The 19,524-nt window shown below is 41.5% G+C and overlaps 1 protein-coding gene across 1 annotated transcript; it reads right to left on the bottom strand.

Moving 5' to 3' along the window:
* Positions 1-323: 323 nt before the first annotated feature.
* LOC143282809 (histone-binding protein RBBP4) lies at positions 324-16,387 on the bottom strand. The gene is made up of 15 exons (XM_076588596.1): positions 16,235-16,387; positions 12,340-12,487; positions 10,871-10,921; positions 10,299-10,393; positions 9,418-9,591; positions 8,310-8,364; positions 7,164-7,224; positions 6,638-6,730; positions 4,858-4,925; positions 3,769-3,895; positions 3,182-3,259; positions 2,718-2,794; positions 2,026-2,083; positions 1,242-1,352; positions 324-523 (listed from the first exon to the last, which is right to left on the bottom strand). Exons 1-15 carry the CDS (start codon positions 16,251-16,253, stop codon positions 461-463), a joined length of 1,278 nt encoding a protein of 425 aa, XP_076444711.1. The 5' UTR covers positions 16,254-16,387; the 3' UTR covers positions 324-460.
* Between the last annotated feature and the right edge of the window lie 3,137 nt (positions 16,388-19,524).

The following is a 19,524-nucleotide window of genomic DNA, read 5'->3' as shown; positions in this document are numbered from 1 at the left end:
CAAGTAACATGGATGTATGTGACTTCCACAGACATAAAAAAAAAATGTGCACACATCGTCCACAACACATGTAACACTGGATGTGTATGACTTCCAAAGACACAAAACACAGATGTGCACATCACATCCTCCACAACACATGTCTAGTGAACACATCCTCCAGATCCAGGTGTACAGAAACTTCTACCGATACATCCCACAGAAGAATGCATCTTCCACAAATAAATTACAGGTGTACACAACTGCACACAGGTGTACATATTACACCATTCTCAACAAAAAAATACACAACCACAGATGAACACAGACAGGTGTACACAAAATTCACACAAGCACACACCTTGCACAGCTAAACGTGTGAACAGTTAAAATGAACAGATCGACTGACGCCCTCGCCAAGCAATGCTGCAGAAGACAGGCAAAGGCAACAACTCCTGGTCCAAACGCACTGCAGTCGGCACTAGGAGGCTTCCAACTCACTGGCTGACACATCGGGTTCTTCGTCGTTGTAGATGTTCTCTGCCTGCTCAGAGACACAAATAAATAGTCTGCATCACCACCACGCCACAATTACATCATCCGAAATACACTCGCCACCATAAAAAATTGTCACCTGAAGCCAACAAAGTCTTTCTCGAACAAATTTGATCAAATAAACTGGAAAGTTTACATCAAGTTATGTCATGTGTGTGTGTGTGTGTGTTTGTGTGTGTGAGTGAGAGTGAAAAGAGAGAGAGAGAGAGAGAGAGAGAGAGAGAGAGAGAGTGAGTGTGTGTGTGTGTGTGTGTCTGTGTGTGTGTCTATGTGTGTGTCTGTGTCTGTGTGTGTGTTTGTGTGTTTGTGTTTGTGTGTTCTGACCTGTGAATCATATATTTGCATTCTAACTCAGTCTGAGTCAGTGAACCTCACGATCCTATATGCATTTCAAACAGCAACAATTCAGTACTATGCACAAGTACCACCATGTTAAGGCGCCTTGCTTATAAAGCAGACTGCACACACAATCATCATCATAAACAAGTTTACTCATGAACTGGTCACAGGACAGGCAATGAATCTCACATATAAACTGTTCTCTAAAATATGAACAGAAGTGTACAAGGATGCATTCATGCCATGACAAACACCTGTAAGAGTGCAAGCACACACATGCATTCATGTGTACACAATATGCTCGCACAGAAATGCACAGATTCACACAGACAAACACACACACACACACACATACAAAGAGGACTGACCATTTGCCACACTTGCATGATGTTGTCTTCGGACACAGAGCAGATGACCCACGCTTCATTGGGATTCCAGGAGAAGTCGGAGATCTTGGCAGTGTGGCCTCCATGGATAAACTGAAAACACACCACCTTCCTCTTCAGCAACACACACCATTATCACATGGGCATCAACTCACACAACGTTGACAAAATGTCACCTCACTGTGAATACAAACAATAGATCAGTACACTTCATCAGTAAAATAAATTGACATTGTATTGCCTTCATGTAAATCTGTTGTTCATCAGTAAAACAAACTGACATTGTATTGCGTTCATGTAAATCTGTTGACATCACTTTATCCTGTCATTTCAACTTGTTAATTCGAGTGGAACACATCACTTCACCTTATAAACAGACAATACATCACCTTCTAAGATAATCTGACATCATTCCATAGTAAATTATCTACTCAGTTATTGATAAGATACAAACACTTTTTTTTTAAACAAACAAAAAACAACAACACTGACACAAACCAACACAACAATGACATAAACCAAGACGCAACAAAAGCAGAAATAAAGGTATACACATATAATCCTAAAACCAAACAAATCATTAATAATTCACTAAAAGACACAATACATGCATACAGGAAAATTTAAAACACATATGCTTGAAGTACACAATTTTCAACACACAAGATATGCATAAAACAAAAACATTTAAAGGGAGCATACAAAATGAACTTTTACCACAGCACACGCACACACACACACACACACACAGACAACACACACTTACCAAGAGCTCAGGAGGTCCATCTTCTGCATCTTCAGCTGACTGTTCCTCACCAATTTTACTGCAACACACAACATCCCTCAGTAACATCACACATGTCCGTGACCCATGTCTGTCACCCAAAACATTTATTTGCTCCAACACACCTGTGTGACCAACACAACTATATGACCCAACACATCTAAGTGCCCCAACACATCTATGTGTCCCAACACATCTATGTGACCCAACACATCTATGTGACCCAACCTATATGGCCCAACACATCTAAGTGCCCCAACACATCTATGTGTCCCAACACATCTATGTGACCCAACACATCTATGTGACCCAACCTATATGGCCCAACACATCTAAGTGCCCCAACACATCTATGTGTCCCAACACATCTATCTGACCCAACCTATATGGCCCAACACATCTAAGTGCCCCAACACATCTATGAGACCCAACAATGCCCCAACACATCTATGTGCCCCAACACATCCATGTGACCCAACACTGCCCTCAAATACACACACACACACACACACACACACAGTGCAAGAATTCATACACACACACACTCACAGTGTATACACATACACTGTACTCACCCAAACACACATTGTATTCACATATACTTTACTCACACAGACACACTCACAATGTTACACACACACACACACACACACACACACACACACATCAGTCACCTGAGATCCCAGACGTGTAGACGGCGGTCTGTACCACTGGAAGCCAGTATGGTTTCATTGTGGGGGGACCACTGCACCTGGCAACCAAACACACACAGGCTTCAGACACAGTGCACTCTGTGACACAAAATGATCATAAAATGTGTTGCATTTGTCTGTCTTTTCTTTTTCTTCTTCTTCACCCTGTGAAGAGAGTCACCAGTTTCATTTTCCAGTCAAACTTGGGAGAAAGGGCGACATCTTGTTCTGATTTTGCAACAAACACTGTCCTATATTGATTCATACATATTCATTTTCATCTACTCTTTGTCCAGTTTAAGTTTCAATAGTATGGACATCTCATCGAGTGCGATTTCACCTCAACATCTCCACCTCGCCAAAGCCTGTTGCCCTTCCTGGGGCATAAGCCACCAAAAGCACTCTCTAGCCATCCAGGTCTGTGCCAGATGCAATTTGTTGCTTACCTGGAAGATTTCATCCTTGTGTGATTCAAAGGAGTGTAGTTTCAGTTTCAGGTTGCGCAAGTCCCACAAAGCAACAGTCTGCACAGAGAAAAAAAAGACATTAATTTCTGCACAAAGCGACTGGTGTCCAGTGAGGGGAAAAAATTACATTAATTTCTGCATGAAGCGACTGGTGTCCAGTGAGGGGGGACAACTTCCAGGGCAGAATGACACAGCTGCACAAAAGCTACAGGAATGACCATGAGTAAACCTTTTCTTTCTATCTCAAATATCACACACAAGCTCACAAATGATCGAACAGAATTGAAGCAAGCTAGGAGACAGTCACAGAAATAATAATCAATGGGTTTCTGTGTTTGTGACTGTGATAGGATTCCAGTATGTGTGTGTGTGAGGGAGGAGGGGCCCGGGGGGTGCAGAGATGGAGGTGGGGGGGGGGGGGGGGGGAGGCTGAGAGATAGATGTCCCTGTGTATGCTGTGACCAGTTACTAAACATGACATGATCTGTCAATTTGTCTCCAGTACAAGAGGTAGGGTGTGAGATGCCTGTACATTACGACTGGCTAAAGCAGGTGTGACCTATGACCTTGTCAGCAGAACCAGTGGCCAGGATGAACTCGCTGTAGGGGTTGAAGGACAGACAGTTGACCTCCGCCGTGTGGGCGTCCACGGTGTGACTGGCCTTGCTGGTTGTGTTGGACCGTGTGTCCCAGCTGTCACACACAGAGCAAAACACCTTCATGGCTAATGTCGTCTTTCATACACACACCAAAGCACCCTCATGGCTAACGTCTTTCACACACACACACACAGAGCAAAACACCCTCATGGTTAATGTCATTTTTCACACACACACACACACAGCAAAATACACTCATGGCTCATGTCATCTTTCACACACACACACACACACACAGCATAACACACTCATGGCTAACGTCATCTTTCACACACACACAGCAAAACACCCTCATGGCTAACATCTTTCACACACACAGACAAAACAGCCTCATGGCTGACATCATCTTTCACACACACAGAGCAAAACACCCTCATGCTTAACCTCATCTTTCAGACACACAGCAAAACACACTCATGGCTAACGTCACCTTTCACACACACAGCAAACACCCTCATGGCTGACCCATCTTTCACACACATAGCAAAGCAGCCTCATGGCTAACGTAGCCTTTCTCACACAACCAACAAAACACCCTCATGGCTAGCATCATCTTTCACACATACACAGTAAAGCACCCTCATGGTTAACATTATCTTTCACACACATGCAGCAAAACACCCTCATGGCTAATGTTATCTTTCACATACACACAGCAAAGCACCCTCACGGCTTACCCCTTCTTTAGGAACAGGGTACAAAAAAACAGGTATGTGCAGAGAAAAGCAAATGGATGCAACACATCATTTATCACAAAGCGAAAGCACACAAGGGAAAACAGACAGACTGATTTTACAGCTTCCATCATAAGTTTTCTGTCAGCAGCTTCTCACAAAAATAGAAATTATTTCACAACTTTCAAATCAATCCTTGACTGTCAATCACACAGTCAAAAATGAAAGTAGGACTGTCACATCATTTACAACGCAAGTAAACAGATCTGACACCATACACTGAGTTTCCAGTCATCAGCCACAGTCAGATTTTATGACTTACATCATCAGTTTCTGGTCGTCAGCCACAGAGCCAAACAGGCTTTCGTGCAAGAGATGCCAGGCCACATCCTGAAATCATTGTGAGACTTTCAATCAATGACCGGAACCATGCAACATTTCTGAAAATACCACATCATTCATTAACTGACCCCAAACACCCTCCACACTATCTTTATGTCAACATTGGAGCCCTGCACTTGCTACAGTGTCTTTCTGCCCATATCTGACCCCAACACTCACTACACTAATATCTTCCTGCCTACATCGAAACCCAACATTCACAAAGGGGAGGTTACCTACTTCCAGGAGGTATCAGCCGTAGCTACTTTCGTTTTCTCCACATAGGCGGATAGTAGTTTGCACAGGACAGGAGTGTCAGACCCCTGCCAGAGTCTGCACTGGTGGGTCACGGTTAAGTATGTGTAATTAAACAATCAGACTCTGGCAGGTCACGGTTAAGTATGTGTAATTAAACAATCAGACTCAGGCAGGTCACGGTTAAGTATGTGTAATTAAACAATCTTTCTGCTCATATATGACCCCAACACTCGCAAAACTTTTTACCTATAACCAACACCAGCACTCACTACACTATCTTTCTGCCCACATGTGACCCCAACAAACTAAACACTATCTTTCTGCCCACAATGACCCCACCAAACAAAATTCTATCTTTCAGCAGTATTTGACACCAACACTTACTACAATGTGTTTCTGCTCACATCTGACATCAACGAACACAAAGCTATCTTTCTGCCATATCTGACATAAAAAAAATAGTTTACACTATCTTTCTGCCCACATCTGACCCCAAACACAATCTTTCTACTAGCATCTAACCCCAACACTTGCCACCCCCATCATCGTGCCTTTCTTTCTTTTGTCTTTTCACTGTTTCTGATATCAAATGGGTCGTTCTGATCAGATATGGTAACATGAATGCCTTCAACAATTCCATTATACAAGACAAAAGAATATTTCATTATCTCTTAAAAAGAAACTATTAACATGTCAGCTGATAAAAGGGTGATAAAAAAGACAGCTCATCCAAATCTTTCACATTCTGCCTTCATTTGAAGACAATCATTTGGACTCCACATTACAAACACACACACCTATAAGTAACTCAAAAGGTGAAAAGACAGCATGGAAGAGCACACACATACACTCACACACAAATGGAAAGGACTTTTTCTAACACTAAGCCAAGGGGATGTGAACACCTGTGAGGAATAAGAGCTGAAGGGAACAACCTGATAATTCTCTGGAATGAAAGTGAGGAAAAACATAAACTGACCTCAAACTGATTCAGAATGAACACAAGCCATAGAACCATAATTACTGTTTGAGGGTAAAGCCCTACCAACATCACAGGCCGAGTTTCCAGCTTCCCTGTCCCTTGCATTCAAGTTCAATTTATTCAGTGTATCGATCAATTTTTTTTTTCAACCTTCAATTTTTGATACTTCAGAGTCACATTTTTATTTCAAACATAGCAGCATAGTATTCATAAGTTCAGCAGTATAAAATGATCCACCATGATGTAATATGCAGCACTATGCAGTAACCTTGATGCATATTTGCGTGAACAAGGATGTAACATGTTGTAACCCTGACACGTGTTTGAACATGGTCTTTTTCATTTGTTCCCTATGGACTGGCTGATAGCTGTTTTAAGCAAGACTCCAGAGTCAATTAAAGGCACACTAAGGAAGTCTTGTACTTGTAGTACTGAAACAAGAGTCAATGAGCATCAAGTCAGTCAGTCAGTCAGTCATTACCTCCACCACAGACGTGTGACCAGTGAAGATGGTGTGAGCGTCGATGACGCGTGCCTCTCTCTGCTTGCTGTTGATGTCCCACAGACAAATGGTCTGAAAAAGCAAAAAATGCAACGGCACATGACATCTGATGCAACATACCACCTGACAATCATAGGGCATACTATGCGACACAATTATTGTTGTCACCTGGCTCAGTTATAAGGCACACATCTAATAACCAAAGAGCAGACTATGATCATCTACCCTGCCTTCTGTTTCACCCATCCTTACCCCTCCTTTCCCTGTTCTCTGCACTGCTGCTCTTTCCTCTGCACTCTGATTCTTAGCTTCCCCTCTTTCCCCTGCCCTCCCTCCCATCCTCCATCTTCTGACCTATGTCCCTCCTGTCCTCTCTCCTCTCTATGTTCCCTGTATTTGAACCAGCCTGAAATAAAATGAAGCCCTCCTATGCTTTCTATATATCCCATCTTCCTTGTGTCCCCTCCACCCTCCTCTGTACCCATCTTATCCCAGTTACACTCACATGATCATCTGAGGCACTCAGCAAGTGGCCATTCAGGTTGGGGTTCCATGACAGACCATAGCTGCACAAACATGCATCATAAAGAAAGGGACCAATGTCAGCAAGCGATTACTATGTAAGCACACATAAACACCTGACCAGAAAAAAAGGTATGTGATGCAAAGTGCTAATCGTACATTTCCCTATCCCCTTCACAAAACCCACACCCCCACCAATCCTCCTTGTGTCCCTTCACATATAGTATCTTTCTGAATAAAGTCACATAAGAAATATCCCACCAAGATATTTGAAAACGAAAGGTGTGTGCATGAAGTTTTCCATTCTGAGCCTAGATTTTTACATAAGGCCAGTGTACTGACTTGACATTTTTACTAGTTATTTTCCACTTTTTCTTTAGTTTGAATATATCAACAGATGACACTTCACACTGTGCAAAAACAATTTTATCCATAGAGCTGAACTGAGTGGAGTTAATCCAAGTGTCACTTGACGCATAGTGCCTAATCTTTCATAACAGAATGATTATCATCCTTGTGTGTGCTGTCACAATGTCTTAATCTAAGAATTATCCTCCTACCTAATGATGTGTCACCAGTCTTTCTAAACATGAAGAAAATTTCAATCTTGTATTCACAGAACTTCCCCTTTCAGTATCCCCTGAGGAACAGGTTCATTGACTCCTCATACATGTAATCCTGCTAGTATCCTTTGAGATGTAGTACCTGTAATATATTCCGTGTAACTGTGTATGGAGTAGATCTCGAAGGTAGATCTGAATTCTTTTCACAGAAGCGTTCATAGATACAGCGGCTGGTAAGCCAAGGGGGCCTCACTCCTATCACATTCAGGGGATGTTACATGTATTATGGATTCAGGTACAGGGTTTGTCATCAAATAATTAACATCCGGATAGATGCTACAGTTCCTTTCTTTTGACATCACATGAATATTCCTCAAGATGCAGCACCACTCTTAAAATCCAACACTTCTATCTGGTACCTCTGAACGTGGTGTGCTTTTCTGACACCTCAACACAAAGAGACAAAACAATCTTATTGCACCAATGTTGGAAAAGACAAATCTATGTGAATTTACAGTCAGTAAAGTTGTATATCATCTTAAGTAAAAGAAACACAGGAAATTCACCCTTCTTTTTGGTGTCCTTTGAGGCGAAGCTCAGGGTTGCACTCCCCACTGGGATCTGAAACAATGTTACAACCTGGTTATGGTGTAGGGTTTGTGAGTCTGTGCTTCACTGTTGGTGATGTCTGTGCCACACTGTGGTGCAAAGTGTTTTCACATGCTGACAGATGCACCATAATATGAATACTATGCAACAATGGATCACAGCTGTGTGGCTTTTCCACATCTCATACACAACACTGCCCTCACATGCATACTTACTTCACATCTCCAGACACAACATGGCACTTACATACCTTTATCCACACCTGTACACATTAACAATGTACTCAAAAACCTTGTTCACACCATAAAATTTCACAATACAAACAATACACTCAGCATTCACATATTTTGATTTTCATACTTGATTACACAATACTGTACTCTCAAAGTTATACCTTGCACCTGTGCAGACAGTACTCTACTTACACACCTGTTCCAAAACTTTATATGATTCTGTGCTTTTACACCTTTTCAACAACTGTTTATGTTATTACAACACTGTATTAATGAACTTCATGGGGATGAACAAAACCAGACATCCTTATGCAGCCGTAGGATGGGCACCACCTGGGAAAAGAAAGAGGCATACCACCAGGCACATGGAGAAGAACCCTGGAAGAAGAAATGAAAACAGCAGGCAAGGCCTGGAGATCAGCTGACTCACCAAGACGGAAATGACTGGAGAATTGTTGGTGGCTTATGCTCCAACCAGACAGAACAGGTTCAACTCATTCTACTCCTGGTACAAGTTAACTCGTTCTATGATTACTACCCTGTAGACCAGGTATGAGTATTCTTGTACCAACACACTATTCTAATTTCATTCATTCTTGCTTGGTAAAGCTGGCATTTTAAACTGAACCGTTTACAGATTCCTGAAGTATGAAAACGAAGCTTTGTTTGACATAAAATCAACAATTCTCCATTGATTTTCACTGTTTTAGTGAACCAACCTGGTTTTTTCTGCAGTGGTCTCATGAAGTGCTGGTCCAGGGGAGTTGTAGCATGCATGCAGCTGTGGGGGTAAAATGAGTAATGTAAGTAATGATTAGTTTACTGAGCCTACCTGGCTTGGAAGGATGTTTGGTGTAGTCAAAGACGAGGACGTCACTAGAGGGCGTCTTGGTTGCGATGATGCAGGGGTTCTGGGGCATGTAGCGGGCTCGGTTCACCTCCCCTTCATGGTTGATCTTGATCTCTATCTCGATCTTCCCACTCACTGACCCAAATCCGCCAAATTCTGAATAGCACATTTACCTCTTCATTTTCATTGGGTCCAGCAAAGTCATAGTTTGGGCACAGTTACAACAATGCTTGGACAGAATAGCTATTTTCAAAGCCAAGGGTTGTAATCTGGGAACTTCACAAAACAAACACAACAACTTTTATTTTATAATTCCACCCAGAGATCAAATACAAAGATTCAATCCCTGTATCAGGGGGCCAGTGGGAGGGTCAACATGCGCAGACCTGCCGTAGCCCTAACCCATCGAGACACGCAAAAGACAAAATACCCATGTTTAATCCTGTTTTCCATGTTATCAATAAGTGGGTTATGGTTTACATATCCAGTACGTACACCCTTCATGACAGGCTGCCTTTACAGAGGGGTAAAAACGATAACACGTATAAAAGAGCACTTGTACATATGTGAATGAACGCCACAGCTGCAGCCCACAAAAGACCGAAAGAAATGGAACTATCACAGTGTCACTATGTGCAGCACTTGACACTGTCATACACACATTACTACTGTGCAACTCACAAACACAAAGAAATGAAACCATCATAGAATCACAAAGTGCAACTCTTGACACTGTCATACACACATTACTACTGCCCGACTCACAAACACAGTATCAGTATGTGCAGCTCTTGATGCCATAATACACACGTATATAACTACTGAACTTAAATGGCACAATAGTAAAGTAGTAAAGTACTCACCACCCTTGTCACTGTCGTAATGGGACGCATCAAACTGAGCGTTGTCATTGGGCAGCTGAACACTGGCCAGCAGCAAATGGTTCTGTTCATCTGACCTGTTCACACCGCAAATACAGTTCAACACACTCCATATACACACGCCAAACAGATAGTACTCCAACATTTGAAATCTATACAATACACAATCACTGATGATTGATAAAGCATACATGTCCATGTCAAGCTACTGTAAAATGTCCCTAGCATAGCACTGGGAGCAAAAAGCTACTTCCCGCAGAAAGATATAAACAAAGATATAAACAGTGATCTCTTTGCCCCAGCCAGCAGTTATAAGATAAAAAGTGCATAACAGTATATTCTGACCAGTGTTTCTAATGAATATTTTGTATTTATAACAGTATATATAATACTAACCAGTGTTTCTAATGAGTACTGAATTGTTGTAATATTGTACAGAGTCAAATGACTATTAGTATTACTTGTGTTCTCTGCCCAGTCAACACTGAGATCAAGAGAATGACCACAAAAAAAACCCGAAAAAAACTGACATACAGACAGCGGCAAAAACTCACGTATGTGTTCCAAGAATCAGCCGATGCAGTGAGTAGTCCTTTCCATCTGGCCTGCACAGACACAACATAACACTACTTTCCTCTCACTTCTACTTTACAGCACATTATTTTTTAGCCATTTAAAAAATTGTCCAGTCAACTATTCAAGTTTCTGTCCCATGCAAAATATTTTCTAGTTTTGTCCAAAACTTGTACATTAACCCCTAGGCTGCCTGCATGACAAGATAACTCGTCATGGCAAGCATGTATGCTTCGCTGCCTGCATGACGAGATAACTCGTCATCGAAATATTCTGACTTTTCCCTGGTTTGCATTCACTTCCTTGGCAAAAATAGTGGTAGCTTTAGCCTGGGGAATCTCTCTAGATTCTATTCATAGCTAGAAACCCCATCTACGTCATGAAGCAGTCCTTTATTTGAACGTTTTGGTTGTGTCACTGTCCAAGTGTTTGCCCCACTTCTCTCCTGGCTCGCTCAACAAAATGTCGGACTGACGCCGTGCTCAAGACATGCGATCGTGACGAACTAAATCAACCATGATTTCTTTCTTTAGCTGATGCTCAGAAACAATTGAAGCGTAAATTCGAAGGAGAAGATAGAGATGAACATTTATAGGACGATCTGATAGAAAATAAAGGGAGTAATCAAGAGAGTGGCCAAGATGCGACTGTCAGTGAGTGATGCCGGCTGTGCAGATGTTAGCAGACGACAGATGACCGAATTAGCAGCAGAGCGATATTCTTGGCACGTAGCCAACGCGGTCTGATGAGAACTGAATCAAGTGACCGTGTGAGAGGGGTGAGGAGGAGGGGGCGTGGCCTCACATCCATCTTATCACTTGGAGAAGTCACAATGTATTGTGTATCTATCTCTTTAAAAAAAATATATATATTGTGGTTGTTCTAGTATGATTTTGTGTTTGCAGATATCCATTTGTCCAGAAAATATGATGTTTTTGTGCAAATTACCTGACTAATGTTTGTAATGAACAAGTTGAAAATGTGACAAAAAACAAAACACTGATTTCAAAACAACAGCATGTCACTAAAAATATATAAAATGGGAAAACAGCATGTGTTTTGTATTCTTTATTCATTTACCTTTCAGAAAATATATACTTTTATGGGTCTTTCTCCAATAACAAAGAGCACAGAATTTTTGGAAAATTTATACCCGTTTTTTGTGAAAAAACCCTGGCAAATAGATTTCACTTAAATCTTATTTTCCTGGCAGCGAAAGGGTTAAGAAATGTTTGTTTTTTTAAAATATCTAAAAAAGTTACAACTTACATTCAGGCTGCCAAGCCACATTCTGAGAACAGTAGAGATGTACCATGGAACACGTAAGCTACATATCCACTGACTGTGGACAAATACAGTAATGTGTTGACACACACCAAAGAATATATACCTCTCAAACTTTGGTAGGTAAACTGGAAAAAGGCAGAAACAGAGCTGTGTGGGCACATACCGTGTGACATCTGGCAACCACTGGGCGGTGAGACTGGGCCACTCCAGGGCATGGGTCATAACTAGGTCATAGAGAAATGGCGTATTCTTCTTCCAGATCTTGTACTCCTCGTTGATCACCCTCTCCTCCACCGCATCATCAAAAACACCTGGAGAACAGCAACCACACACTATCCCATATGGTCAGACTTATGAATTTCACCATCACAACTTCCTGATCTAATATCACAGTATACATAGATCACCCTTTGCCACCATTGATCACATCACAACGCATCATTTTCACACCATTCTCACATTATCCAGACCTTGTTCAGCTTGTGCATTCTTCTTCTATAAAATATTTTCACTGAAATTACTTGCACAAGTCGATTTCAATCTGAACACAATGCAGTTTGAGTGGAATGTACCGTAAGTGCAAAGGTGGGTGGGAGAGTTTACACATTTAGTTGTACAGCACTAATATTTGTAAATTTAACATAATTATTAACAACATGCAGTCCCCTCCCCCACACAAATTTTGTGATAACAGAACCACATAACCGGTAGCCATGGCCAATGAACTCAGCTAACTTTGTCAGCTTAACTTTGTCACCAACGAGAAAATCACATGGTCTTTTTCCTCATGTTAATACAAACATAAAAACATGCATTTAACAAAAGACGTATCTCACTATCTGCATCCATACACTTATATACACTTGGAGGTGCACAACATGGTAAACAGATACATGTTGACAAAGTCCATACAGAAATACCAACCTGTAAAACAACACCAAAAAAAGTTAATCAAATAGGCAGAAAACATCAAACTACAACAGGAAAATTAACATTTATACAGTGAATTAATATAGCATCTCAACAATAAGAAATCAATTCCACATTAAACATCTTTTTCAGTTATTGGCATTAACTAATAAATTCCCATCCCCTCCCTCTCTACCTCTCCATCTTTGCCTCTCTCCCCAGCCCACCCCCCCACTTGTTAGTTTTCAATACTAGTTTTAGATGACTTCAGTCTACTTATGAATGTTACTTACAACAATAGCTCGGTTGCTTACTCTTGCGGATGATGGCCTGGTCTTCAAAACTTCGAAAGATGCTCAGGAAAGAACTAAAGCCGTCCAGAAACAACTAAACAATATTGCTCAATGGTGCAAAGACACAGGATCTTCCATCAATCCAGCGAAAGCCCAAACGTTGCTGTTGCACCCTCAACAACAGAACCAAGAGCAAATCACCACCGCCTGTGTCATTCGACGGGATTCAGATAAAAAAAAACCTGAATGCCTACGCTACCTAGGAATACACTTCGACAGGATGCTGACCTTCAGAAAACATACGGAAAATACTGTTCTCAAATGCAAAAAGGGCCTTTCAGTCTTAAAAGCAATGGCAACCAAAGGTATTGAACAAAGCCACCTCTTCCTGCTATACCAATCACTCGTCCTCAGTGTGATCAACTACGGACTTGGGCTAACAACACCATCTCAAAGCAACCTCCTAAAATTAGAAAGAGTTCAAAATGAAGCTATGAGGCTGATCCTTGGAACAACAAAAGACACGCCCACAGAAACCATGGGATACCTGCTTGACCTTCCTTCAGTGCAGGCCAGAAACAAGTTAGAACAGGTCAAGACCTACTTCAAAGCATTAGAAAACCCTCAAAACCCACTGCATGACGCAGTCAAAGAACCAAAAGGCAGCTGTCTAGGACGAGGAAGATCATGAATAGGGCAAGCAGAAGACACAATCCAGCTAGTATGCCGACTACAAGACCTGAAAGAAACAAAAGAATGGGAGAAAAACCCCAAAAACCTCAACCATCTATTCAATACAGCCAGTTCACCCACTCTAGGAAGACATTGTCAGGAATGGCCAGAGGGCAAAACTGATGCGGAAGTGACGCTACTCATAGAAGAAAACAGTAAAGAAGAGGACATCATCATATACACAGATGGCTCAGTGACCAAAGACCAATCCGGTTGGGGATTCACTGCGAAACAAAATGGAAAAACAATTAGGGAAGAGAATGCTGCCTACAAAGTCACAATCTCTAGCCTAACGATGGAAGTTGAAGCTGTGACACATACCCTCCAGTGGCTATCGTCCATCCATACGCCCGGAAACCAACATGCCATGATTCTAACTGACTCAATGAACCTCATACAGAAAATTGAAAACAGAATGGGAAGCCCAGAGTGGCATAAGGCAATGCGCAACTTTCAGATTAAAAAACTCACATGGTCATACTGCCCGGGACATGCAGGTGTTAAGGGAAACGAGCGAGCTGACAGACTTGCTGGTAACGCGACACCAACGAGCGGCCTACATCTAGGAAAATCGGAAATCCTCAGAAAAGTCATAGAATATCAGAAAGAACAGGTACAAGGCCATCACACCATCGATCGCCTCAAAGAAATAAAAGCAGAGAGAGGGAGTGGCCGTAAGTCTAACATGAAAGGTAGAGCACGATGCTTTGCAAATCAAACAAATATCGGCATCATTTCCAAACCAACATTGTGCAAATTTCTTCAAAACGGAACAGAGTCTCTGTGGGCTTTTCCAAATATAACAGACTGAGCAACACACTAGACGCCACGTTCTTGGCATCAGAGATCTTTTCCCATCCCTCTTGCGGCCAATCAGTGGCAGCCTCTGTGCGTGTGTGTGTGTGTGTGGGTCTGTGTATTTGAGTGCGTTTGTGCATGCGCGAGGGTGTAAGTGTACACAAGTGTCAGGAGAGTTCTGTGCACGTGCATATGTGTGTGTGTGTGTGTGTGTGTGAGGGGGAGGTGGGGGGGTACAGGATGAGGTATGTGAGTGTATGCATGCCTACACTGTGGGAGCAACAGGATATTGGAACGTGCGGGTGTGTATATATATATATCTTTGTATATATGTGTGTGGGGTTGGGGGTGGGGGATATGGGTGTATGTGTGTGTGCTTGTACAAGTGTTCGTCTGTCTGTGTGTGTGTGTGTGTGTGTGTGTGTGTGTGCCGTGGAAGCTGTGATACATAGCCTAGAAATGAGGAGGAGGAGGAGGGGGGTACAGGAGGTGCAGGGTAATGTGTGTGTGTGTGTGTGTGTGTGTGTGTGTGTGTTGGGGCTCATGTACATTTATGTGTATTTGACTGTGCTTTCATATCTGTGAAACTGCATGTTTGGTGCATATCTGTTATGCATGTGCGGGTGTATGTGTGAATGTGTGTCTTCATGTTTTACATTTATTTGCTTTTTTATCATCATTGCTGTCTTATTTATTTATTCATTTATTTATTATTATTATTATTACTACTACTACTACCTTTTTTCATATTATAATTTTTATTTATTTATATACTTATGTACACTTATCTGTTATTTATTCACCTTTTTTTTTTTCTTTCTTTTTTTTTTTTCGTTTCTCAAGGCCTGACTAAGCCCTTTGGGTTACGCTGCTGGTCAAGCATCTGCTTGGCAGATGTGGTGTAGCGTATATGGATTTGGCCGAACGCAGTGACGCCTCCTTGAGCAACTGAAACTGAAACTCACAACTAATAACCTACTTTCTGAAAGATGGAACTTGGAAGAAAGAAATGGTATAAAAACATTTGTTGAACTTGAAGATGAAAAATATTTCCGATCTGTTATCTTTCACGTTTGTGTTGTTTGTCTCTCTAAAGTTTACGGAATATCTCAGTTTCTGTTTGTGTCCATGAGTTTGTAGTCGCTTCCAGCGGTTCTCAATCGGCGACTTGGGGAAGTTTGTGTTTGCTGGCCACTTCCACGGCAACTTCCCAGACTTAAGAAGTTACGTACTGTTTAACTCCCACATGTTATCGGTTGCCATTCGATTAAACTTAGTGCCAACTTTCAAAATCAGTGTGCATGTAATTCTGATGCATCATATTACCTTCTTTCTCTGTCGTCATTGTCAGGTTACTTTATGGCACAATATATCGACAAGGGTCCGGCACATTCAATGAAGGAAGTCCGCGCCAAACTGTGCAGCAGGCTCGCACCCAATCGAATCCCTTCAAATGCTTTTTTTCTTCTTTTACTTTTCCGTTTTGATTCTGAGACTCTCATTAATCAGTTATATCCTATAGTGTAGAATAGTAAATAAATAGTTAACGAAAATTTACAGGGTTGGGTTTTCAGTCTTTTTTCTTTTTTTCTTTTTTTAAATATATACTTTTTTTTTTTTACTGCTCTCCCCATTGCCATTTCACTGTTTATATGAACGGAAGGTGCACATTACTTTCTGCTGTGTACATAAATATCAAACATCAACAACAGTGACTATTCCAAACTCTTGATAAGGCGAAGATACATATCTGTCAACTTCAATGAATAGGTGTAATTAAAGCCGATATTCCAACAAAACAAGTCGAATGGTTTCAGTTTCCAGGGGTGTCAAAGCGAGCGAACTGATCCATTTACACCACACCATATCTGCTGCTGCTGTTGCTGGGTGTGTGTGTGTGTGTGTGTGTGCTTGTTTGTTTTCTGACAATTAAATGGTCCCTGCTCATATCGAAATAAACGAAAATCACGTGCTGAGTTCATCTTCTGACTCCCCGCCCTTCCCCCCTCCTTCTCCCTGTGTGCAAATGCTTTTGAAAATCAGCACCATTATTGCCACCGGCTGCAATATAGCAATGCCGGGTAATAATAATAATAATAATAATAATAATAATAATAATAATAATGGCATTTATATAGCGCTGAATCTTGTGCACTGAGACAAATCAATGCGCTTTCACACCAGTCATTCACACGCATGCATAACCTTGACTCTAAAACTGGAGAAACTGAAGATAAGGAAGAGACAGGGAAGGGAAACTATTTTGGTAAGAGGTGGGTTTTAAGGCCAGACTTGAAAGACTGAGCTGAGTGTGGAGACTTGACGAAGTGAAAGAGGAAGTTCAGAGAAAGAACAGTCCAGTGTTTGAATATGGGTATGCGTAAACAGAGCAAGTGGATTCGAAGCCATTCATAGTGAGCAAGATGGAGTGTGGAGGTGAAGGCAGCCACAGAGATAGGAAGGGGGAGATTTGTGAATACATTTATAACATAGAGTGCTGATCTTGTACTTTATTCTGTGTCAGTGAGACAGGGAGCCAGTGGAGATGTTGCAAAAGAGGAGTGATGTGCTCAGATGTTTTCTTTCTGAGGACGAGTCGGGCAGCAGAGTTTTGTATGCACTGAAGGGACTGAATGGATGAAGCAGGCAAACCAGACAATAGAGAGTTACAGTAGTCAAGGCGAGAGAGGATGAGAGAAACGACAAGTCTAAGTCACAAAGTAGGAACAGAATCTGGAGCCGCGAGCAAACATTTGTTGCTGTTGTTTCCACATTGTTTAATTTCTTGCTCTGTGTAGGATGACACTCCAGTGTTGACAATGGTGCGCCAGATGCAGTGCCGGGTCTCAGTTGTGCAGGTCCCCCACTTACTCTTACCCCTCATCCCCCACGTACACTGAGGAGTCGGGATCGATGCATTGCCACATCGCTTAAGATAGCCCTTTATAGCGTTGTTTTTTAATGTTTGGTTGTTTTTTGGTTGTTGTGTTTTTAAATCAGATTTCATGTCAGCGAGCACGTATATATATATATATATATATATAAGTCACGTAGATACCGCCGACGTACGCACGCACACACTGGTGACTGATGCCCGCGTGCGCGCGTACACTGGCCGGGCACCCTGGCGCTGGCACACGCGCACGCACGATTCACTTCATATCATGAGCCCTTAATTTAGTTCAAAGCATATGGTTAATTGTATCCATTGTCTTCAACTCTGAGGAATCATTCTTTATAAATGTACGTGGTTTTTGTTGTTGTTGTTGTTGTTGTTGTTGTTTGTTTGTTTTTTTTATAATAATTTCTTTTAAGCGCATCACTAAACTTGAACTTTAATCACCATGTTTATCACTCTCATTCTAATGCCGACGTGTCATCAAACGTTACAGTGCACTAGTTTCAGGACTGGGTTAATATTCAACTTCATAACTTTATAAGTTCAAACTGATATTGCGTAACATCATTGAACCTGGTCAACTTACGATATGTTATTTGTTGTGTGTGTATGCCTTCTTGATCGCTTGTCTCATGCGTTCTTTATATGGTGCTGTTGTTGCACATCTCGATACACCAATTGATACATATATATCTAGTATATGAATTAAGATGGAGATATTTCAATCTGCCATCCCACTCGGAAACCACTTCACTACTGAATCGACAGATCGAGATCGATCAGAAGAAAAACAAACAAAAAACAAAACACTGAAAACAAAACGCATAGCCTATCAAGAAGGGCTGTATGAATTTCTGCAAAATGATGTAAAACGTGGGTACATTTAGTATATATTATAATTATCAGTTGCGAAATAAGCAAGTTGCACACTCCAAAATATACACTCGGATGTTGACTCAGACTGACCAAAGTACAAGCTGAGCACATGACCAGCCACGACTCGAAAAAATGATCAACCATGCCATCCGCCCCATCGCTCTATCTACTTCACCCTCAAAGTTCAAATACCGGGTACCTCATTGGCTGCCATTACTGAAATTACCACCCATGTCGACAGCACAGATTGTGTTTGTTGGAGCAAAATTTCAACTGTGCTTCAGTTATCACCCTAGTCAGTATGCTGCCGTGCAACAAGCCTGTTGATGACTCCAAATGTGACAGGGCAGAGATATTCAAATTTGTCATTCTGAAACCACTTCAACTGGAGAGCTCAATATATAGACAGTGGGGTTAACGTGGCATCAGTTATTTATCAGGCCCTACACATTCTACAAAACAACCTTGTGATACTTAGATAAAGCATGAATAACATCAAAACAAAACATTGAAACGATAAATCGATCAGAATGCAGAAAAATGCAGACATGCATTCAGACAGCTAGATTATATAGACAGACTGACAGAGAGATAAGGCCACATTTCTGTCGTGTCTGGAAATTGCTGGCGAGCACGGTTGCTGTGTTTATGGCCACTAATCTTTGATACGATCTGTGGTTCCTTTCACATATTTTTTAAACGAAAATAACAGGCTTATGATAATGTTAGACGCATACACGGTGTTATGTTTACATTCATAGCTGTGTCCATAAAGGCTAAACGTCGATACAAACTATTTTGAAAAATACACTAAACATTATACGAGAACACTACTATGACA

The sequence above is a fragment of the Babylonia areolata genome, chromosome 6, assembly GCF_041734735.1.
Source record: "Babylonia areolata isolate BAREFJ2019XMU chromosome 6, ASM4173473v1, whole genome shotgun sequence".
NCBI lineage: Eukaryota > Metazoa > Mollusca > Gastropoda > Neogastropoda > Buccinidae > Babylonia > Babylonia areolata.
This window is presented reverse-complemented; position numbering and strand designations above follow the sequence as displayed.

Excerpts from the sequence above, each read along its gene's own strand:
- LOC143282809 (XM_076588596.1), bottom strand. Across the intron at positions 10,394-10,870 it reads CTGATTCTTGGAACACATAC|GTCAGATGAACAGAACCATT; the intron begins GTGAGTTTTTGC and ends CGGTGTGAACAG. Across the intron at positions 2,084-2,717 it reads CTACACGTCTGGGATCTCAG|TAAAATTGGTGAGGAACAGT; the intron begins GTGACTGATGTG and ends TGTGTGTTGCAG.